Source organism: Apis cerana, linkage group LG1 (assembly GCF_029169275.1).
Source record: "Apis cerana isolate GH-2021 linkage group LG1, AcerK_1.0, whole genome shotgun sequence".
Classification (NCBI taxonomy): Eukaryota; Metazoa; Arthropoda; class Insecta; order Hymenoptera; family Apidae; genus Apis; species Apis cerana.
In genome coordinates, this window is record NC_083852.1 from 20,037,708 (window position 1) to 20,063,613 (window position 25,906).

General features: G+C 30.7%; 1 protein-coding gene and 1 long non-coding RNA gene across 5 annotated transcripts; both read left to right on the top strand.

Moving 5' to 3' along the window:
* Positions 1-138: 138 nt before the first annotated feature.
* Positions 139-4,411, top strand: LOC133667822 (uncharacterized). The gene is made up of 3 exons (XR_009833475.1): positions 139-3,042; positions 3,125-3,481; positions 3,760-4,411. It is a non-coding gene; the product is annotated as an uncharacterized LOC133667822 (long non-coding RNA).
* A 622-nt stretch (positions 4,412-5,033) lies between these two features.
* Positions 5,034-24,733, top strand: LOC108004289 (serine/threonine-protein kinase 32B). Of its 4 annotated transcripts, XM_017067065.3 has the most exons (11): positions 5,088-5,502; positions 10,482-10,882; positions 10,976-11,505; positions 12,634-12,669; positions 13,940-14,108; positions 14,868-15,065; positions 21,462-21,551; positions 21,882-22,048; positions 22,417-22,697; positions 23,309-23,518; positions 24,497-24,733. In XM_017067065.3, exons 3-11 carry the CDS (start codon positions 11,374-11,376, stop codon positions 24,660-24,662), a joined length of 1,449 nt encoding a protein of 482 aa, XP_016922554.2. In that variant the 5' UTR covers positions 5,088-5,502; positions 10,482-10,882; positions 10,976-11,373; the 3' UTR covers positions 24,663-24,733. The 4 variants fall into 4 exon arrangements, with proteins under 4 accessions (XP_061943430.1, XP_016922553.2, XP_016922555.2 ...); XM_062087446.1 differs by having other exon boundaries at positions 5,034-5,429; positions 10,482-11,505; positions 12,614-12,669; XM_017067064.3 differs by having other exon boundaries at positions 5,034-5,429; positions 10,482-11,505.
* Positions 24,734-25,906: the final 1,173 nt, after the last annotated feature.

Consider the following 25,906-nt stretch of genomic DNA (forward strand, 5'->3'; position numbering starts at 1 on the left):
TCCGTGTCCTCTCCTCGTCTATCCCCTTCAATCTCGCTGTCCCTCTCCCTCGCTTTTACGAGGACATTCCGTGCTCTCCGCTCTCCTATTAACGGCCAGGTAAAACCCAGTGGTTCTCAATACACCTATCCACCATTTCACCTATAGTTTGTGCCGTGGGTAAACTACTAGACACACGAGGCTACCTCGAGTTACTTTCTCTCTTGATTCCCTCCCCTCTGTTATACATAGGGTAGCGGACTTCGGCTTAACTCACGAAGGGACACGGTTCTACGCCGTTGTTGGTCATCGTGCTCTTTACGCCTCGTTCACGTATACGTCCGGTAGCGTTGTAAAGGCGTTATCGATCCTGCAACAACTCGTGTCCGCCTTTGTGTTCTATGCTGTTGTAGGCCGCAATCCCTACGTGAAACGGTCGCTCGGTTTCTTGATTGATTCGATAGGAACGTGTCTCGTGGCTTAGGGATAGACGATCGTTACGTGTTTCGAATAGAAATAGAGATTAATTCCAAACGAGGATCTCTTTACAAGATCGATTCGGGGATTAAATTTATCTTTGAAAATCGAATCTAACTTTGGGATATGAAAGATCTCGATGAATTTTAGTAAAATGATGAAAAGTTTCGATTAGAAAATTTTTTCATAATCGTGTTTTTTTTTTATTGTCGTTGTATGTAGAATATGAGGTGCCTGTGTTAATTGAGGGATATAAAGTTTCAGAAGGAAGGATGAGGTTTGAGATTCAGCTTTTAGAGTTTTTTTTTTAAGGTAAAATTTTGTTTCTTATTGCAATACCTTTGAAAGAGACGTTTTCAGCCGATAGATAAATAAAATTCTTTTAAAACCGTGTTATTTAATATATTATATCCTTTAAATTTACATTTTATGCATTTACTATTTAACCAAAAAATATTTCTACTTTTTTTTATTTTTTTAATAAATAAATACACTTTTGAAATATTCTTTAAGAATAAATCCACGTATTTAACGATGACATATATTACAAAGAAATGTAATATATGATGGCTCTATTGTCGTAAAAATCTTGGAACGATATTTTTCATTTTAAAAATTTCTAAAAGTGACATCTTTTTCCCTTACATTTGATTGAAATATCGAAATCTTTATACCTCATTGACAAAAAGATATTCATCACGCGAATGTCTATACATTCCGACTCGTAGCCATTTTTATCGAAACGTCTTCCAAACATTATTTCGATGAAGCCCATTTCCCACGAATCGGAGACTATTCTAAATTGGCCATCCCGGTTGATTGAACGGGAGAAAAGAGAAGAGACTACGTTCACCCAGCTCCACTTGAGGCGAAACTGCAAAAATAAATAGGAGCCGTAAATAATTTCTCGGCCGCAGACTTCTTTTGAAAATAGAAACCTCTTTCGGATCCTTGCAGTGTATTACGACCTTTTCGTACGATGTTTCAAAAATTGTTAAATTTCTTTTTAAAAATTTTATGCTAACTCGAAATTAAATAAAAGATAAATACTAAAGCTTGTTCGAGAAAAGAAAGGAAATTATTTAAATTACGAATTATTTAAATACGAAATTAACATTGATAAGATTAAAGAATGTTTCGATTAAATGATGAAATTCTTAGAACCAGCACTTACCTGGTTTGTTCAATTTACACTGGTCTTCCGAAAGCTATTGTTTATTCAATAGTCATTAACCAATACGGGGAATGAGGCTTCTAAGTAATACATAGAACACCTGGAACCCCTAACAAAAGAACGTGTCTCTGATGAAACCTCAAACCTACATGGTACGTTCAGTTTATCAAATAAACGTGTGCAACGGAATATTAAATAAAGATGTACTACCCTCTATGTTCTCCGTGAAACACATACTGTTTACGTGAAAAACATATACTGTTTACTGTATTACAACTCGGATCTCAGTAATTTCGTTCCATCGTACATTTGTTATATCAAAACGTAGATATTAATATATGAATTAAAAACCAGAGGAAAACTTGAAAGAAATATCTTTATAACAATATATCGACTTAAAAATAAATCGCGATAATTAACATTTAATTAATAAATTTTAGATTTAAATTTTAAATTTTGCCTATTTTTACCATATTATTATAGATATTAATTCACATAGAATTTGATATAAAAATGATTTTGTACGAAATTAAAACACGATACGTGCATTAAATCTTCAAATCCCTAAAATCGAATATGTATCAAAAAATCAATTTACATGGGAAAGGAATAAAAAAAGAAAAATTCGCGAAGGCAATTCGAAATGTTCATCGAGCCATAACCAAAAGGGGATGAAGTGATGTATGTTCGTCGAAGAGGAAAAGTCGCACACCCTTCGACGCAAAAACAACGAACAACCGAAGTGAAAGGAGGAAACAAACGTCGAGGCATCATATAGTTCGAATAGTGTGTATGTGTGTGTGTATGTGATACAGACCGCGTAGGTGTGTGAAAAATGCGAATTACTATTGATCGAAGAGAACGTCTGCCGCGTGTGCACGTAAAAGGAAACGGAGACAGCAGCTGCGATGACGATGGGAAACTTTGTCGTCAACCTTCGCTTCGATACGTTTGACCAGCTTCGTTATTTCGATGAAAGCAGAACGACAGCAAACCACGATCGAGAACCAAGACCACCATTGTTCCTGAAGTCTTTCATGTTTTCGAAACTGTGTACTTCGTTGCCCTTAACGCCATTGTGACGTCATCTTTACTACACTTCACGCTTCCGCCAACATTTCAACGTCCCGCGAGAAATCGAAGCGCGAGAACGAGTCCCAAAAGGGATGAAACAATTTTTATCTCTGGTAACGAGATTCTCGTTATTGCATTTCACTAACGTCTTAACGATTTGTTTTAGCGTACACAAGATGGATGATGAAATATGGCTCTGGTTTCATTGAATTTCCTTGGAATATTATTTTATTCTATCGTGAAAGAAATATTATTCTGAATTTTCTTGAGTATTATTTCGTTCTACCTTCGAAGAAAATATAGTTTCAACGATAATAAATGATGCGTAGGATCCTATTGTACGTACGAGAAAAAAAATTGAAATATATAAAATCCTGGAATTGAAAAATTTATTTTTATCGTTTAATAATAATTTAATAGCGTATAGTTTTTTTCCCCGACTCTTTTCTATGTCAAATCAAAATTGGTAAAGCTCGAACATACAGCGGTGACAAAATGAAATGAGATGTATGAAGACTGGAAAACGAGAGAGAGATTCATTTTGATCGCTTATGACATTGGGATAAAAGCGACGAATAATTGTTCTCGACGCGTTTGAAATGGAGTACTCGGATAAAAACCGAATCGGATGAGTAGTCTTTCTATTGTTCGAATTCCGTCCTCGATCCGATTTCGAGTATGCAGATGGGATCGAAGAAAGAATAGAGAGTTCGATGAGAGCATTCCTTCTTCAAGAAATTGTCCAATCCGGAAGTTACTACGATCCACATCTTCTTGGTACATATTTCAAATATCCTATAATTCCGATTTATAAGAATCTTAAGATGTACGATATCTTACTTTCTATCGTATATTTTTTATTTTTAATTTTTTGATCCTTTAGTAATTTTCATCTCTAATAAATATTTCAATTATATATATAAATTTATATTATATTTATTAATTTATTGATTATTTTCGTAACATTAAAAAAAAGGACAATGCAATAATTATTTCACATTTTTTCATTCTTTAGAAGATTTTAATCCATTTCTACAAAAATATATTTGTTTCAGCAAGCATCAAAGTATCAGAAATTGATCGATGTTATCAATAACTCGATTTAATCGATTATCTACCATAATGAATGAAGGCTTCCAATGTTTATAATTAAAAGAAAAAAGATCGGTCAATGAAATTAGTGATTACTTCTTCCAAAATCATTTCTGATGATTGAACATTGTTCATTCAGGATCGATGGTGAAAAATTATGTCACCTGAAGGGTCTTCGTTGTCCCTATATGTGAATAAATTTAATTTATAGTTTGATAAATTTCAATATTCAAAAGAGTATTAAAATTCCATCATCGAGGAATTTTTAACTAATTTGTAAAAGAAAAAAATGTCAAGCCTATTTGACGGAAAGTTTGAGAAGGTTAAAGAATTTCTAGAATGAAAAGTAACATCAGAGCACAAGAAGAGGAATTTCGTAAATTGAAGAAACCGTATAATGGTATTACAAAGATGGAATTTTAATAATAAGAGAAATAACATAAGAATTTTCAAGATAAATAAATGATAAAACAACAATACTTTCTACGAAAATATAAAAGATTAATTGTTAGATTAAAGTATGCTTATTGTGAAAGTGGAATACAATATATATGACTGATAGCGTCTATATCTAAACTTTATCTTTATCAATAAACGTAGAAAGTTGCATCTAAATCGAAACAATCAGTGTTGTTTTAATTCAATAATCCACGACACTTCCTCCATCGATTGTAACTAAAAAAAACAACCGAAGAAATCTCGTATAAAATAACGAAACACGAATTCCGATCTTTCTCGGCTATTAATATCCTTCGAGCTCACACCGATGGATCCTCCGGCTCATCTATCACGTTGTGAAAGAAAAAAATATATAGACTCATTTAAAAAAATGCAGAGGTGACCCTCGTAACGAGAAAATATCATCCACGAAGAAATCGTTAACAAAGATCCCTTTTCATTATTCCATCTTACGATAAAAATTTTCTTGTTCCAATAAAAATTTCCTCTCCCTCTCGTTAAGAACCAACAACTTACACGCTATTAGCCAAGAGGAAGAAGCTATCTTACACTCTACGAAAAAAAAACCAATCCACTCTTTCAATACCCCTCGTTATTTCTCACAATACGTCAAAAGAACGATCTCCTCGAGTCATCCTTTTATCGTCTCGTACATGCACTCAACAAATTCCAACATCGATCAATTATATCACAATCTCTTCGTCCACGATTCTCCGACTCCATCCGGAATAAACGCGCTCGAGGACGCGCCGCGGCGCCGAAACACGCACGGCACGCTTGAAACGCAACCACGGAGGCGACGCGACGTCTCGGCGCAGACGCCGTTACCACACTCGCGTACACGAGCGTCGTTCCGTTGAACCATCCAGGAACATCGACACTCGTGCGGCGACCGCGACCGCGACCGCCAAACTTCCGCCATTTATTCCTCGCGCGGTTTCCGCTACCGATCGTGCCTCGATCCTCTCACTCTCGTCTGTCGATCGATTTTCATCCATTACGATGAGCCATCGCGCGCGCACCACTCGACGACAAATATCACACAATCATTATCGCGGGAATTTTCACGGTGCGACGAAGAATTAGTTGAAGAGTAGCCTTTTTGTGCGCGACATTGTTGACATTGCGCTTTTGATTCCTGTTTCAATTGCTTCGACGATCGGATGTTTCTTTGGTACGGTGAAAACGATGGAAGGATGAGTGTAGATGAAACGATTTTGATGATTAGGAAATTAGTATACGAATCAGTGAGTGAATATTATTTTTTATTCTTTTATTTTTTATTATTATTATTATTTTTTTTTTAGTGAGATTTAAATAGTTAACGTGGCAGAATGATTGAAATTGTTTGAAGAGTGTTCGTGCAACGAATATGAGATATATTCGAAAATCGTGCAGAAGCTGGAAATCGCGATTGACGAATGGTTCGATTAAAAATGATTTAATCAATTGTGAACACGCATCGAATCGGTAATCGAAATTTGAATTAACGTTTTACAGAATTAACAATGAAATAATTTGCTTAGTATCCATACGTGTGCTATATCGGAATTTTAGAGAGAATTTGTTTCTTATCCAAAAGAATTTATTTGATTTTTATATGTAGATGAAATGATAGGTATCATTCAATATGATTTTCTCTTCGAATCTCGAATGAAGATTAAGGCGTAATATTTGTAAAAAATTATTTCTATATTTTCTATATCGTTTTAATGCCATCTTCGTTGAACAATAATTCTCTCAGCAATGAGTCAAGAAACCGTGATCGATCCACGTGAAATCAATTCTGTACGTTGAACGTGATCGATCGATGTTGCTGCATCGTTCCGTAGATATTTGCATAATATTATTATATATAGGGAAGTAATTACGTGGTGCATTCTTGTTACATTTTCATTATTGTGTTATGAATTTTGTCTCGATGATTTTCATGGAATATTATACAGGAGTTCGCATATCTATCAAAATGGACGTAAAAGGAAAGAATATTATCAATGAAACAAAGTTAATCAAATTGAACTAAATGAAAAATACTTGATTTCTGGAAAATACTGAATCTTAAAATTAACGTTCAATTAGGCATTAAAGAGCCTCTCGTTTCTTTCCATCGCATGATAAAATGAAAAAGCGAGAAAAAAAAAGGATATTATATGAATCAGATTTTTATATCGGCTTAAATGAAATATAAATAACCGATATTGTTTTAATAATGTAGAAAAAGAAATATATTCGAATTTCATACGTATAAATGAACAACTATATTGAAAAAAAAAAAAAGAAAAGGGAGGAGAAAAAAATATAGGTACTGCAAAGAGGGGAAAAATTCGCGTCTTTTTTTTTGCATCGATAATATTTTCAATGCGTGGGATTTTGTCAAAAAAATGTCGCTTGTCTGAAATAATACACGTTAAAAAAAAAGTTCCATTTCGATAGATCCATACGTATTTTATATTTTACATTTACAATGAAAAGGAATTATATTGTGGGACAATTTATGTTTCGAATATAAATAAACGATTAATCAGTATACTCATGGAGTATTTTGTAAATTATTACAACAACGATTTCGAAAGAATAAAACACGATTCGAAAATTGAAAGGATAATGATCGAAAATAATGAACCACTGCGAACAAAATTGCAACAATTGAGCAAAAAATATTGTAACCTGATTGAGAAGAAAAGTATTATTTGCCAATAATTGAAATTGAAAATTAAACGAATACACGAGTACAAAATATATGTTCATCGATTATTTATTGCAATAATGATTTGATACAAAGTATAAGTACAGTCTATTTTGAAAGAAATACGTTTGAATATTTTAAATCGTTGTAAAAACGCATGAAAACATCGTATTAATTAAAATATTAAATCGGAATATGCTTGTTTATTTCCTCTCTATCTAACTATTTAGATTTTTTTTTAAATCTTTAAACTTTTTCTTACATTATTCTCTAATAAATAATAAATAAATAATGTGAGCGAAACAATATATGTAATATGTTCTAACAACTTCTAACAATGAAGTCGAAACCGGAAGTACAGTCAATAGTTACTTACTTAAAACGGTAGATACGGAATAGAAAATGAAACGTAACCATCGTATCTTTAGTTATTCGTACTTCCGGGTTACGTTCGTTTCACTCTACTTATGTGTCTATATTTAAAGAAAAAAAAAAAATTCGAAATTACGAATACAGCATTTGACGAGATGAAATTGGTTTCGCTGGGTTTCCGGCCTTACTTGAAAAGTGACTTAAAAACGGGGTCAAACGCGCCTCTCTTTTTTTTCTCTCTTTTTTTTCTCATTTCTTTTTTACATTGAGGTCGCTTTTCAAACGGTATGCACCGGGCACAATGTATAACTGGTGGGATTAGCACGACTAATGTCGCGTTCGTTAGCCGCGCAAACAATCCGCCGTGCCGACTTCCACTTCCGGCGCCGCGCGATTCGTCCGTAGTTTACGATATACACTTCCTCCGGTTGCCCGTATTTGTTTCCGTTTCCAATGAAAGACCCGTTTCTGGTTCGCGAGAATGTTGAATTCGATGAATAGATTGAAAATGAAAAAAAGAAATAAAAAAAGGGAAAGGATTCATAAGGTTTAAAAAGAAAACGTTTTTAAAAGGATTTTTTTTTTCCTGATTCTACCCAAAGACGAATCGTCGAATGAACGTGTTGAAATCTTTTATAAAAACAAATTGTGGTAAAAATTCGTTACCAATCGTTTCACTTTTTGTGTATTAATTTTTTTTCCATTTACTTTGGAACTACGTACTCTTTCGATATTTTCACCTGTTTCTAGTCATTGATTTCTTGATCCTTCAATTATTCATACAGTTGTAATTGGTTTTTTCTACGAGAACTTAAAAAAAAAAAAAGAACAATTTGACGATGCTGTCCAATTCTTCCTAGTTACTAATCTATCTTCGTTTTTTAGATTAACTTTGATAGTAAGTTTTTAATTATTCGATAATAATAATAATTTTAAAGAAAATAACGATGAAATTATGATACAATATCGTTTCTTGTATGATACTTTGTTTTAACTATAACTCAATATTAAGCGAGTCTAATTATCTAATTTTAATTAAATAGCATAGATAATAGCATGAACATTATGATTGAAAGATTTTTATATATATATTGAATATTTCATGACTCAACTTCCAGTAGAATTCATGAATAACAGCTAGAATGAGAAATGAAACTAGAATAACCGCGAATTGATAGCTGTTTTTACATATTGTATATATATATATATATCTTGAAAATTATTGATACTTGACATTTCATCTCAATGTACATGATGTTGCATTAGACATAGAAATCGATCAAAGGTCACAATTTTATGAAAAACTTGTGAATTAATCAAGCAACGTGCACTCATATGATTGTGAGATGCTTTCACGTGTAAATCACGGTAGATCGACGATAAATTACATCGAATATATCGAACTAACCTATTTTATTTTCACCTTCGAATATATTCCATATCTCTTCCCTATTCTTATACATTTTCAGATATTACGTGGATCTCATCCACGAAATATTTTATCGAACGAAAAGATTCCCTTAATATCATTCACAGACAAGATCTATGAAACACAACGTACATCTAGAATAAAATTCGTGATAAGAAATCATAACACGGCTGATATTATCCGCTCCATCGATTCCCGGTTTATTGTGATCTCACGAAATACATTTCGCTGAAAAAAAGGGACGAAGGAAGAGAAGAAAAATAATAGAGTACACGCGCATGTCGATATTAAAGAGTTTCGTAATATATCAGAGGTCAATAAATCTTTATTTGCTGAAACAATAAACGCGAATAATGGAATAAAACGAGCACAAATATCGTTCTTGAACGAATGGACGAAAGAAATTGCATCGACTTGATCTGTCATAACGCTGGAAAATTGCGATTGTAATCTATGCTTTTATCGAATCATATTTGATTTGTAAATCTTCGATTTTTCGTATTATTAGCATTATATTTATTACATTAAAATTGGATTTTATAATAGTATAAAAATGGAATTATAAAATTGATATGAATATAAAATAAAAAAAAGATTAAAATTGAATAATTATCGAAATTTCAATCGATTTGAAGATATTCACATTGTTTTCTCGAAGAAACAATTTTCAAGAACGTAATTCGACTTTTAATTCGGTGTTAGAAAAATTTTATTTCGTATTTTTGCTAGGATCGAAGAAGAATTAATTTCGATCAATTTTCGTATTCAATGGAAGAAAAAAATCAAGATATGTTTGATATGATTCTTGATATCGAAAATTATCTTTTAAACCGAAATGAAACAAACGGAAAATATTTAAAAAAATAGGAAGAAATAGTTTTTTATCATATACTCTTAAAGCCCTTTGAAATATATGAAATATGAAAATTCTGTTAATCCGTTGCTTTAATTCCAGAAGAGAAAAAGAAAGAGGGGAAGTAGCACTTTGGCAAACGAGAATTAAGCGAGTATGCAAATTATATTTACTCGCCCTTTCATCTCTTTCCGGTTGAATCGAATAATCATGTTTAACGATGCCTCTATTTACTGTGAAATTCTGAAAAATCTTTCAAGCTTCTTTTTCAAATTCATCCAAGCATATTCACTGAAATTTCTTTTCTTTTTATAAAAGCGGAACTTTTATAAAAAGAATTAACGATCTTAAAACGCATAGGACAATGTGCTGCGATAAAATCAGCGCTAATTAATAGAAATTTTATTAAAAGTTGCATGTTCCAATCACAAAATGCAAAGATCCCTATTGTTCGTAGAATTTTTTTTTTGCAATTACAAGGTTTCTCATCCTTTATTCGCAGAAGCTTTCTTTCAAACTTTCGTTGCTTTTTTTTTCGTTTTCGATTAACAATTAAATTGGATTCTAAAAATTTTCAACCTCTGTTACCAAACGACCATTGTACTTTCTTTCTTTTTTTTTTTTCTTTTTTTTTTACTAGCTTTCACTAACGAGTATTTTATTTTTGAATCGTTGAAAATTGCTTTGAAATTGCGAAAGAAATTTCTACGAAAGGTAATTCGCACGATTTCCATTTTGTATGGTTTCATAGGGAACGCCTACATCTTGGCGGTAAAAATCAATGAAATCTCGATTTCCAGCCCATGAACGCAAATTGACGATTAATTGGCCAATTAACCGGCTTCCATGAAATCTTTCTGACCGATAAATTTCTGCTTGGTTGCAGACCAAAGCCATCGACCGTCGCCACCAAACAACCATTACATTTCCGGCCGCCGTTGTTCCGCGAATTAGCGTAAGCCCGGTATTAATTAATCCATGAATCAACACGGCAATAATGAACGGGACAGGCATCTAGATCGATCAATCATTCGGAATCATCGGCGAATTTTCCAAAGATCTCGTCGAAATGACAATCAGGAATTTCGAAATTTGAATTTTCGAAAAGCGATAAAGTGATAAAGGAACGAAAAGAGTCAAAGAGAGAGAGAGAAACAAACAAGAGAGAAGTCTACGGAGAAATCAAAACGGAGAGTCACAAAGGTGACGGAAATAGGATTCGAGGATTGAAAAGTTTTTCAAAGTGTCTAAAGTCAGGAAAATTGGACGGCGAATGGGAAGAGCCAGGTAACGGAAAAACTTTAAAAGTAAAGTTAAAAACGTCGTAAGAAATTGATGACATATTTCGACTGATATATTTTCGTGCCCATGACGAAGTAGAAGAAAGAACGAGTTTAGAAACAAAAGGCGAAGAAGACGACGAAGTGAGGAGAGAGTGCAACTGGAGGTGGTTGAAAAAAATAAACAACCTTTTGTATGTAGGGGTGAAAGACGAGGAAATCGAATGAGAGAAACAAAGTGACATTAATAGCGACGGAGGAATCTTGACAGGAAGAAACGACCTTCGGATAGATATCTAATAATAAAGAGACACGAGGCTGAAGGGAATATGAAGAGAAAGAAACAAGATTAAGCGATCCGGACAAGAAAAGGACGACAAGGAGGAGTTCGTTGTGGCAGTTGTGGTGAAACGGATAGAGACGCGAAATCGAAGATAGGGGGAAAAAAAAAAGAAGTATTCGATCGAATGAATAACCGAGACATGAGTGGGTGGAAGCATGAGAATTCCAAGTGGATGTCTTTTCTCGGCTACACGTTACACCGGCCACCGGCACTCGCGTCACGTATCCATTGAGGGACAAAAATGGGTGCCAACCAGTCACGAAACGAGCCTACTCCTGGGGAAGAAGGTGAGATCGTTTTTTTATCGAACGCGCGTTTATCGTTAATTTCGAAGAGTTAGCTTCCAAGAAGAGTTAAGGTGGAAACGTAAAGGAAAACGTATATGTATAAGAAGCGTTCTCTCCTCGTTAATTTAACAACAGTTTATCGAAACGTAGAATTTATGATAACGTTTTATCAAATTTAGTTCCGAAGGGAAAGTTAGATTAGTTAGAAACTACCGATATCACTAAATTGTAGAACTTTAAGACAACGTTACGTACATATTATACAAGCTAATATAGATTGTTGTCGAGGAAAACTCCACTTCGATGAGCTCAATATTCGTAATAATCATTGTGTTTCACAATATCTTGTTACAACGAACTAAAATTAATGTTGTTTCGCGAATATAGAATGCAGGAGAATTTCTTCTTAGAATAGATGGTCCGAAGATATATAAAAATTTCTGGAAATACGCTTTATCTCCGTTTTAATTAGCGAAAATTTAAAAACAAGAACTCGATTCAACCTCGAGTTCAACGTTAAAATAACTCTATTAAGGGACAGTTCTATCAACACCCAACTTCACCCCTAACTTATTACGAACTTATTACTTCTTAACGGGTAAACTTGTGCAACTATTTCAGATCCAATTTATCCAAATACGTCTCCCTTTATAGATGTAATTAGTAATGTTAAGGAAATTGAACGAAATCATTTTGCCATCAGAGGCGACACGTTAATCGCGTTTTACGCGTCAAATGCTCGCGATTCAAAATTTCGTGATCCTTTGCATATGTGAAAACAAATGGTTGGAAGTTGTTTCGTCACCAGCTGAGATTCATTCGGAAAATGACAAACAGGATACGCCAATATGATTTCAGGAGATGGTCTCAACGTCAACGACGATAAACTTCCTGTCACAGTCCTCCGCTTAGATAACCAGCGTGAGTTCCGGTACGCGTGTGTAATTTTTCGTTCAATTGGTCTTTTGTGAAATAACACGGCGGCTTTGTATCCTAAACATTTTTCCATGTCGAAATGGAATTTCCATACGGAAATGTTTATTTCCCTTAAAATGTGATAAACACATTCTTCTATTATTAATTCTATCTCTTTTGTTTCTCGTTTCAGTGAATTTTGATCACTTTCAGATCCTACGCGCCATCGGGAAAGGAAGCTTCGGAAAGGTAAGTGATAAAAATTTTTAGTTAAAAGAAACGTTTTGTTTTTCTTTTTTTTATATACGTTTTTCTTTTTTTTTTTTTAATAATTGAAATAGATACGTGATTATGGAACATGTGATCATTATTTTGAATAATCGTGTAATAATATCGAGCTAATGCACGAAATAACATTATTATAATAATAGGTCAATTATCGAAATCGTATTAGATTACAATGCATAATTCAATTTATATTATTACTTGATATTGAAGCTAATAATTAGAATACGTCCATCAGTTTTACTTAATCATTTCTATTTTTTTCTATTTTTATTTTAATATTTCAGCTTTAAAAATGTATTTATTTTTATTCTTTATATTTCCAATAATACATTTAACGTTAAAAAATATTTAATTAATTATAAAACTAAAACTCAAAAAATTATCGAATAAAACTCAACCAATGATCATGTAAGGTGAAATTATCAAAGTTAAATTTAAATTTTAACTTTTATGTTAAAATTTATAAATTAAAATGTTTAAATTTAATTGCTTTAACAACATTTCACAATTTTATATATATACAAATACTTGCTTGTATGTTTTAAAAGGATACGATTCATTTTTTCAAGATATTTCAATGGTTTTTGATAGTATTCAAAATCTGATTTTTGAACACTATCAGATAACAGTATTTTTATTATCAAAAGTCTTGATCTAAATTCGATGATTTTCCGCAAGACGATTAACATGTCAGAAAAACTTTATTTATCTGAATCCCTTGAAACGAACTTTATTCAGAACTAAACTGACCGATTAAATTTTCCACTATATTCCTTTCATCAATTGAATTCATTGAGAATCATAAATATTGAAAAATTTATTCACCAATTTATAATAATAAAATTCTGTGGTATTTATTCTCTTTTTTTCTTTTTTTTACGTTTCAAATCGATGTCTCATCGATAATTATTCTTCTATTACATTTTCATGTGTAACGATTAATTGCAAATAATTCTATCACCATTGTTCACTCCAATCGATGGTCAAATTTCATACTCAGAAATTTTATCCATCGTGTCTTTATTCCAATCAATAAGGAAACACGTAGGAATTTTCGATCTAGAAAATTTCCGTTACTCCTACGTCACATCAATTTTCTTTCTCGAGCAAATATCCACCCTATTCTCTCTCAAGCTCAAGGGTTTTATTTGTTATTGAACAACAATCGGCCGGTGGCAGCTACGTAATTCATCGCTCATCCGGTAACGAGCAATTAATTATTTCTGAATAGGTGTGCATAGTGCAGAAACGGGATCGTACTGGAAATATGTACGCGATGAAGTATGTCCACAAGGGTGAATGCGCGGCAAGAGGCGCGTTGAAGAACGTCGCGCGCGAAGTAGAAATCCTGTCACAACTGGAACACCCCTTTTTGGTAAACCTGTGGTTCAGTTTCCAAGGTAAGCTGATCGTGACTGCCTCTCGAATGCCACGAACGAGGCTTACCAACCCTCCATCTCTCGTTATTATCGATTTTCCATAGTAGAAGGGTGCTAAAGATATTAAGCAAGGTAACTCGATCGACGATCTTTCTTCTTTAGTTTCCGCTTGTTTTACATTTGTTTTTCTTGCTTGCTTTACTGTTGAACGACAAAATTGATAAATTGTATCACGATTAAAGGAGATAAAAAATGAAACGATGATGAGATACAAATAGATCCAGTCAATTATCTTCGTATAATATTTTACAAGGAATTTCAAATATCTCGAAAGTTTTGATTTTATTGAAAATTTAAAACATAATATAGCTTGAAAGTTTTATCGTTTTTTCATATTTAAAATATAATTTCGTGTGCGAATATTTTTCATATTAATAGAAAAATAAAAACATTGATGTATCTGAATATTTATTATTTTATATTACGCAATTACAAAGTTATATTTAAAAAGAAAGCAAAAATATCAAAAATTTATGAATTAATTTCATACTTTTAAAAATAATATTCTGTTAAAATAAAAATTATAATTTATTATTCTCTACATAGATAGGATTTATAATAATCTATTAAATTTTTAATTTTTTATTTTAAATTTGTACAATCTATTAAAATCTTCATAATTATAAATGTGATTTATAGAATAAAAATTTAAAATTTTGGACTATCGAAAGCAATATTACCTATATTGCTTTATCTTACTTTATCTTTTCCTTTTTACAGACGAAGAGGACCTCTTCATGGTTTCCGACTTATTGCTCGGCGGTGACCTGAGATACCACATCCAACAAGAGGTCGTCTTCACGGAGGAGAGCATAATACTTTACGTCGCCGAGATCGGTTTGGCTCTGGATTATTTGCAAAGTCACAATATCGTGCACCGTGACATAAAGCCTGATAATATTCTACTGGACGAGGAAGGTATGTCTCAACCTTTGCATTAAAAATTCATTTGACTTTTTTCGTTTCTTCTCCGTCAATCCGACAAATCTCCTCCATTCCAAAATAATTCAAGAAATCGCTCTGAAATTTCATTCTCGTTGAAAATCTCATCGTGAAAATGATTAAAAACGAAGATTCTGGCCGAGAGTCTGGTTACAATTATTGAGAGAAAAAGTTGTCGAGGAAGCAATATTCCTCTCTTTTCCTTTTCGTGGCAATTTGTAAAGTAGACACGATATCTGTGCTTTTAATTTCCTTTTAACAATGGATAATTTGAAAATTAGAACAGAACACCGGAAAAGTTTAAATGGGTCATCGTTTTTAACGGAAATTTCATAGAGCGAATTAATTCTACATGATTCAGCGATTCACGGTTGAACTTTGGACCGCTATCATCCACGTTCTCGAGAAAAATTCTCGAATAATGATAAATTCGTTAGAGAACTCGAGAGATAAATATTTTCCTTGGTCAAATCGATAGTTGTAAATTTCGTAACTAAAAAAAATTCCGAAACTATCGTACTATTGATTCGCGTGGGAGTTATTGTTAAAACAACTAGCCACACCCGTGGGCCGGTCAAGGCACATTCCCGAGATAATGCGAATTACATTATGCTCGTTCCATTATAAATTGTGAATACTCGCTACAAATTCTCTCAACACAAACCACAATAGACATTCTATCCAAACAATTCTTAAATTCTATCGCGTTATTAACTAAGGAAATATCGCGGAACGTGGAACGTACGATACTAAAAAAGATTGATAAAATTAGGATGTAATGGAAAATTGAAAGATTTTCATGTAAAGATAGATGAAAATCTCTTTCTCTTAATAAAGATTAAATGAGTATCAAAAATACAAATATATAAATTCTCTTTTGAATGTTCTTTATTTCTCTTTTAAGAAGATTTAAAGATGTCATTCGTTTGCTCTTAACTTTATATTGCAATGATGAAATAATATTTTATAATGAATCTTGATCTTAATAATTATTTTCCATAAGTTATCGAATTGCATATTGCAATTGAAAAAACGATATAGTAATATAAAGGTTTAGGCGTGTAATTTATGAAAATGGTATTCAAGGGAAATATTAAAATATCTCGAGAAATATCGCGTAATATTTAAATAGAGGTCTTAAGAATAATCTGAAAGGTTTTTTCATGCTGATTAAAATTTCATTCGGATTAGTGAACTTGTTTAAATTGAAGTTGGTCCATTTTAAGCTTCTTTTTAAAAGAATACTTGAAGTAAAGATAATATATTTATAGAATGTATTATTTTTTTATAAATTTCTAATTTTATTTTATTTATTCTTATTTCTTATGATTATAAATTTAGTTATATGTATATATATGCAATTTTTATATTTACTTTATCTAAATTGATTCAAATAACATTTTCACATATGAATGAACTTCTTTTTCGCTTAAAGGTTGAATTAAATTTGAAAAAATCAAATCAAATCTAGTTTATTTAAGTATCTTCGAATTCTTTGAATTGTTGGTATTAATGTAATTTTCATTCATTTATGTTTCCATTGTATCTTTCATAACCAAAGCTTCAAAATGCTTTTCCGTGAGACATTTTAATAAATAAGATAAAAGCGACAGAAAACAGTGTTGGAAGAAAGAAAACGAAATAATGACAAGTACAAGAAGTACATAAATACAAATAGATTAAGGAATAAAGAAATAAAGGAAAAGTTGATAAAGGACAACTGGAAATACAACAGTAAATATCAAATGCCGTAGTAAAGTTGCGTATTAATGTAGTGGAAAATAACCCGAAGATAAATCCAATTTGCAGAAAAAAAATAATTGAATGAAACGACAAATGATTTTATCGTTTATCCTGATGTGCAATACCTTAACTTCAATATATTTTATTCAGGATATTTCATTATTATTAATAAGTTTGTCGATTTGTCGACGAACAGGATAAAAAGAATTTTCTGCAAAATATACTAAAATGCAAAATATATAAAATATATTATGCTGTACAATTAATTTCAATTTATATGATTATTTCATTTATTTGTAATGAGAAATCGATACTCGATATATATTTATACTTGGTTAAGTATAAAAAAATATATCAACTACGAAACTGAGCCAACTTATTTGTTTAAACTTTTTTTTATTTTTTCATTATTTAGATTAGAATTAAATTAATAACAAACATTTTACAAATATTAATTAAAATATAAAAATGTAATTTAATTTTTGGAACTATTTATGAACAGACATCGGCTGAACGATTTTAAATAAAGACAAAAATATGATGTAAATTAGAAAAATGCATGAAAATTTCAATCCGTCATTCTCTCGAACGAAATTCCGCATTTAATCTGATTCAACTCAAGATCCATCTTAAAATAGCCATTTCTGAAAAATATATAGGAAGTTGGAAATACGGATAAATAAATTCATTTTAAGAATTTCTTTCTCTTTAATGGAATGCGAATTAAAATAAAATTATACTTCGTACAGATAATACATATCCTACATAGTAAAATAATCGAATAAAAATATAAAATTAGAAGCAACATAATTGAAAACAGATGATAAATAATGATCAACGATGATCAAAAATGTGAACTGCTCTTTTCATTTAAAATATCATTTCCACTGGAAATGAGTGAAATGAAAACTAAATTAAAAGGATTCATATGTTTGAAATCGACTTATAGTTCCTTTTTAATTAGCTTGACGTTACACGTTCATTAAACGCATATTCGACACTGAGTTGCATACAGTTAAACGAGGATTCGAAATTCTGTAAATCGAGAAACCAGCATTGTAGACAAACGTATGCTTATTTCGTTTGAATATCAACCGAACCGTTTATGTTTGATTTACAAGGATTTATGTACATAGCAATCGACCAATCTGTGAATTCATTTCGAACGAATTGCAAAGACTTAATTATACTATTTTATAGATTTTTAATAGAGATTGATTTTGAACATATTTTAAAATCACACGAACATATATAAAACTCAAATATATCCGGAATACATATAACGTGCATTAAAAATTTAAAAATCCATATTCTTAATACACACCTATTTAGATATATGTGAAACATCTAATTTCTAACGATCAGATTTTTCAGCAATCAGATTTTCAAATTGATCTCGGTGGAATTCGATTTGGTGTCGTTCAAACGATTTTTCGATAATATTTAATATCGTGCTGCAATTCCATGGATGGAAAAATGAAATGTATCTACATAAAAAAGAAGAAAAATATTTGAGTTATGTCAAAAATTTTCAATTTTTAGTAAAAGACAAGAAATCTTATAATCTATGCGAAAAAATATATTAAATATAATAATAAAAATATGAACGATAAAATTTTTAATTTATATTGGATCAGTTGCTATATATATATCATATATATTTTATACAATATCAATTTTTTGATAAACCATTTCATATTTATTTATTTCAAAATATTTGTTTATTTCAAAAAACAAATCAACGACGAATATTTTTCTTTTTTCTTATTGTATAATTCTGTTCATCGATAAAAATATGATAAAATTTCAAGAGTGACCAACATTCATAATTCAGAAATATTTTTCGAGTTTTCAAAGAGAAACTTAAAAATAAAAAAATAAAAATATTAAATAACTTTAGGAAGAATACTTGCTTGAAAGCTTGAAAAATTTATTATTTTACTTGAACAAACATCACACAATTTTAAAGTTTTTATTGACAATTATTTGCAACAAGTTTGTAAAATTAATAAACGTAAATACGTGATCCTCCGCGAAAATTATCATTAAATTACATTTTTTATAAATGAAGCGATAAAAAACAGATGGATATTTAATGAGATGAATGAAGCTTCAAAAATCAAAATTACGAAATCATTTTTGAAATGTTAATGAAATTTAAAAAGAATTTCTCGTAAATAAATAAAGTTTATAACAAAACAAAATATATATTTCCATAACTAAATAAATTTTAATTCAAGATTTTTTCATTATTATAAAATGAAATTTTATCTCGAGCAAATGGTTGTTTTCATATGACTTCTTTTAATTTATTTCTTCCTCGGTAGATGAAAACGAAAGAGAATTAATTAAAATCATTTTCTTTTAATTTCAATTTCCTAATGTCACTTCGAACTTGGAACAACACGAATATATCAATATTATTTTTGATTACTTATGTATAATATATTTTTCGCATATCAATCCAATAGGTACCACGTTTAAATTTAATAAATATTCATATAATGATCAATCGAATCTCAATTAACACGCATTTCTCAAATAACACGAATTCTTTTAGAAAAGAATTTTCCCAGAAGATGTATCGATGGAGAACCGCTTTTGATTGCTCATCAAAGGTCAAAGAACGGCTACAATAAAGTACCACGTTATATTCCGGTGACGTAGGCCTCAGATCCGGTCATTTTCCTCTCCCTCTCTCTTTCTCTTTCTCTATTAGTCGCGACAGGCTGACTCAGCTCATAAATAATTTTATGCTTTCCATACGACCTCGAAGCCACGTGCTTTGAAAATTTCATCCTTTGACGCAACATGAAAAAGCTCTCGCGTTCAACTACAAAAACGTAAGCACGCTTTACTCACAACCTCAAAGCTTCGAAAGAATATGGAGGTGAAATTTAATTTTATTATCTCGAGAACAAATCTCTTTAAATCCTCTGAAGAGCATGCCAATTTTTGTTTAAAACTTATAAACAATTAACGTTTATTCATAATTTCATAAAAAGATATAAAAATCCTTTCATCTCTAAATCATTTCATCAGCAATTATTTTTGTTTTTAGAATTTTCCTTTTCTTACATAAAAATTATATAGCATGTATAGCAATTCTAATAACTTATTCTTCCTTTTATGATAATAAAATAGTTTGTTTTTTTCATAATTTTATAAAAATATATTTTTTTTATAAGATACATACGATATTTTATTTTCAAATCCAAATTAAGATCGAATAAAAATACAGCAAACATAAAATATTTCAATATAATCGTATGGTGAATTTTTATTATCTTTTTAATATTTGCTTCAACAGATCACAAGTTACTTGTATTTAATTTTGTATTTAATTCTAACTTTATTTATTATAAAGAAATTTATAAAGAAACGAGCGCTAAAAGTTTTCATTGGCCTCAAAAATATCATTTTGCGATCTCTAAAAGAATCAGCCACAGACTAAGAATCTGTAATTCTAAACAACAACTTAATATCAATAATATTTTATTTAATATTAGGATTAAAAAAGTATATATTATAAAAAGTTTATATCTCAAAATTGGAAAAGATAATTCTTTCTCTTTCAATAAAATTTTTCATTCGGAGAAAAAAATCATAAAAACGAGATATTCAATCGTTTGAAAAAAACGACTGTCCGAGGACATTCACACTTCAAAGAAGACCCTAATTTCCCGCTGCATTTGCCCGAGTTGTTTGCGCTTCGAAATTGCTTCTGCATCATTTAAAATTACCCAGACTGAGTGTCAACTCTGCTCGCGTTTCATCTTGCTAGCCATATTTTCACCTCATTGTTCGTGAAAACATTCTTCGTATATTCACCGTTATCCCTTTTAACTCTTTCATCAGTCGATAGATGCGTTGGTGAGCTTTCAAAAATCCCTGAAAAAAGATTTCAATGTTAATTTTGATCAAAAGGCTTCCATTTCATTTTATCCATCGAACCGCGAAATTTATCTTTCGTCGTCCTTTCGATGATCTTTTGTCCTACACTTTATTTTTTGATTCTATTAAACGTGTCAAACCATTTTTTTAAATTATTCTTTAAATCATGTTATATAATCTCATTTCTAATTAGTGATTAATGATAATTTCTAATGACAATATCCAAAAAATGTGAAAGAAAGGAAAATAATGAGAAAGATATGATCGTTATAAAAATAACGAATAAGAAATCAAGTGTAATGCGAATTAACTCTGAATGCACATTGATCGATATTTTCCACTCGTCTGCTCTGAAATATCATATCTCATCTCTCGTGGATAGTGGAACACTCAGGTAACATAGAAATTCCGCAAAAAAGTCCGATCGTAAAAAGTAGCGTGATATTCGATTCTCGAAACTGAATCACGCATGTGACATCGTTTGCGTCACGTGATACATATAATACATAACGATCACCAGCTGACGATTAATCAAAATCGTATCATTATCCATAGTGCAAGGATAAAAAAAAAAGTGAAGTTGAATAAAACAACGATGATGATAATTTAATGAATTCGAATCACACGATTATCAAGTGTTTCTCTCTTGTGATTATGTTACGTTTGTAATAAATAGCAAATACAGAGATGATTAAATAAATAAAGGTGCGATTATCAAGTTTATATTCTGTTTAGGACACGCCCACGTGACAGATTTCAACATCGCAACCGTGCTGAAGGGTGGAGAATTAGCTTCGTCGATGTCAGGAACAAAACCATACATAGGTATGAATTAATTATATTTTGATCGCTACATTTATATGGTCAATTGATATAAAGCTATTAAATCATTATTGTTTCGAGTTCTATGAATAATGCATGATTGAGAGAGATGAAACTCAATGGATGTGTAAATATGTTAACAAATGTAACGAAGATTGTAAATAAGTAATAAGTGTGAAATGAAGAAATTTTAATGATGTAACAATATCTGCATCAAAGATTTATGTTTTTCGTCTTATAATTATCACATCGTTATTCATTTTTAATATTTTTATTCAAGAAAGCTTAGTCATTCCTTAAGATTAAACTTTTGTCTAATATATTCTAATATAGCTCCAGAAATCTACATGTGCTACTTGTCGGAATACTGTACTCTTGGCTACAGTTATGCCGTAGACTGGTGGAGTCTAGGAATTCTTGCTTGGGAAACTCTCGCAGGAGAACGTCCTTATCCCCTTTGTTCCACTACGACATACAGAGAAGCTTTGGAGATCCTTCAAGTAAAATAATAAATGAAATCTTTTTATTCATTATTATTCATTGTCTCTTTGGAAGTTCTTATATATCGAACCACATTTTTTTTACAATTTATTTTTTAGTGACGGAATCCGACGTATCATTTTCTCAAGATATTCCTTTCCTTTAAAATATATACACGAAACATCGAAGGAAAATTCATCCATTTCTGTTAATAATCTTGGAATTTTCTTCGTAAATTCTAATCTTTTAAAAATAGATTGCTTACAAAATTATTGAAAATATTGAAGTCACATTCTTTCGAGGATAAATATCTATAATTTAATCTTCATTACAGACTTTGAAATAATAAAAAGATTTGAAGGACATAAAAAAAAAAAACATTCTCTAGGATGAAAGACCGACACCCACTGGCTGGAGTTCCACGATATGCGAGCTTCTGAATAAATTGTTAACCTTGGCACCAGGTGCACGAATATCAACGTTAAAGGAACTGAAGCAAGTGAACGCTATGAAAGAACTCGATTTTGACAAAGTATTGAACAAACAGATCAAGCCATCGTTCACACCGCCAAAGGACCATTTGAATTGCGATCCGACGTTCGAACTAGAGGAAATGATTATTGAGACGAAACCGTTGCATAAAAAAAAGAAGCGTCTCGCGAAGCAAAGGTGAGCGGACCTCGAAAGAGGATGGAATTACTTACTAGATACTTGTTCATATCGTGCGATCTTCCCTCTTGCTGAAAAGAAATTGACGTCGAGGATATTAATCAAACACAGAGACCTTTCTTCCAATACTCTCGTTTTTATCGGAACCTCTTTAAATCTGCCATATCGATCATCGTGAGAATCTCTCTTTCCGTGAAAGAAAATTCTATTATAATTTATTATCAAGATAATCATTGAAAATTTTTTCTAAATTATAAAATATTCTATAAAGTAATGAATAATTAATTAACGTGTTGGATAAAATATCTTATCTTCAGACAGATTCTTAAATGAAAAACCATGAATAGTCGAAGATTTTTAACAAAAAATAAAGAAGTTAAGTAAAGCATAGAGATCCCTTTCCAATTCCAAGATATCTTTCCTTTCCAATTTAAATTTGACTTTCCCATCACCAATCGCAATTTATAAAATCTCTTATCGATCACCGAGAAATTACTTTTATAAATCAATTCGCAAAAATCGTAAATCAACAAGGGAAATCCATTGATTTTTTTATTAGCGATCGTACTTATAATTTTCCACTTGACAAAAAAAATATTGAATGTTTATAGATCGTTGAAAGTCGATCATCCACCCGAAGACACGGTTGGATTCGTGGAAGGTGCCGGACCAAGCGTTGATTTTAGAAGATTAACATTCATTCCGGAATATCGGGTGTACAATCGGGAACGTGAGATGGAAAGGAAGGAAAGAGAGAGAAAAGAGAAACAGTGGGAGGAGGATTTGAACACTGCCATGAAGGGTGCCGAAGAAAGACTGAAGTAAATTAAACCGTTCCTTAATTATTGTTCTATCTTCTAATCATTCTTTTTTTTTTCTTTCTTAATGACTTATCATGATAAATAATCGTAAGTAAAAGTAATTCTAAGATAACTATTTATTATATATTAATATTAATTCTGAGAGAGAATTTAATGAGAAAAATAAATGGAGTTTTTGTAATTAAAAATAGCATCCTCAGACGTAGGGATGAAATAATCGTGGATAGATTTTCTCGTTTTCGTTTCTAGAAATGAATTGTAACTCGTTTAATTTTAATTATTATCATTTTATTGGATGTTTTATTGTTTTTTAATATCTTGTAAGAACATTACTATAAATTAGTATAAACAGAAAAGATTAATAATGAATAATTTTTTTCAAAATTTCAAATGCAAGTGAAATTTCGAAAGAGCGATATAATATTTTTTGGAAAATTTTATCTGCAACGTTATTTCTTTACGAATCTATGAAAAAAATCGTAAATTTTTTTAATTAATCGAATAAAGTCTCTGAATAAACGATATGTTTTCAGACGATCTTTATGCCTTTAAAAACAAAAAACCTATCGATTGAGAATAATATGTAACTATACATTATTAACAGACTATAAAATATAGTATATTTCATATTTATTATATTAAATATAATATCAACGATCGGTCCTATATCCTATAATATATATCCTGTTTTGATTTCGCTTTTTGAGATAGTCAAATGCAATAACAGGTCGTATTCTTCGGTGTACAAAATGTTCGATTTAGATAATTTTCCGATACAAAATTCTGTCGTTTTCGATGAAATGAAAAAAATAGGATGATTCGTGTCATTTTTTTCCTTATAATCATAAAATCATAATTTCTAAGAAGTTTAAAAATTTTTATTCTTCAACATTTATCGAATATTTTTTTAAATATTAATTAATTTCTTTTTCCACGAACGAATTTATTATATAAAAAAATTTAATTCGATAATTATAGGACGAAACAACAGCCAGCACAGCAAACCGGAAACCGATTGAGCGTATCGACTGCTAACGTGAAGACACGCATAAGTGCATCTCCGAGACAAGGAAGACGGATTAGCACTGCAACGCCATCGGATATCGATTATATCGATGCAAGTCCCGAACCTTCCACATCGTAAATTCCTTCTGAACACTTTGTTATGTGAAAAAATCGAAGTATATAACTATAAAGAAAATTTTGAACAATGAACTTCGTTGAAATTTTGTTCTTCGATTTATAGAGTGAAATATTTATAAAATTCATTCTCGATGATAAATTTAAATCTAGTCTTTTGACGATCGACGATTTTCTTTGATTTCAGCAATTATTAGAAATTAATATAATAGTCATAAGTTCAAAAAAATAATTAAAAATTAAAATTTTACTCATCTCTTCTTTTTTTTTATATTTTTTTTAAATTAGCGTGATCACACTAGTACTAAAAAGTACTAAAAAAAAAGAGATGGATGTTTAAAATAACATTATAAAAGCTATACTTGCTGCAAGCAATGTCCATTAAATAATTTCATTTATATTGTAATTTTCATGAGAAAAAAGAAATTATTCGATCTATCAGAATGGATATTGTAGCAATTTATGTTTTATTATTTAGTCAAACGATCACCGTCACGATCAATATCCGTTTCTGCGATATACATATTATATTAGAGAATTCATTTTATTTTTCTTTAACATTATTGATAATCGTTGATCGTGTGATCATAGTCACAATGCTCGATAGAAATGAAATATCCAATTCCTTAAACGTTCGTAACCTTAAGAAATATAAAATATTCGAAATTTATGATTGAACAGTAGAAAAAATTTAAAATAAATTTTTGAATAATAATTTTATAAATAACCATTTTTCCAAAAAAAATTAATATGTCTCTCAATCGATTGAGATCTCATACTATATTTTATTCTCTTTTAAAGAAAAACGTATCATTTATTTTTATAAAAAACAAAAAAAGAATAACTCGACCAAACTGAAGCCTTTTAAAGAGCATTTTACCAAAACAAAAGCTTAGCGAAAGAAAGAAGAAAAAAGAATTATGATCTTTTCTCTTCCTCGATCTTACTTTTCTTCTGAAAAAAAAAACTGAAACTAGCACGCGGTCCAAAACATATTTGGAATAATCTCCATACTTACAAACTTATTCTTCAATTTAATAGTTGGTACATATTACTTAGAACTTTTTTTCTTAGAAAATTACTGAACTCCTGTAATTTTAATTCCAATAAATTTTGTAACTTCAAATAAAATTTAAGATTTATAGAGATAATGAATGAAAATCGTATCGTTCGAATCCTTTAACAAATTATGATTAACTTTACAAAAACCACATTTTCTTAATTTATATTATTATCCGATAAAATGCA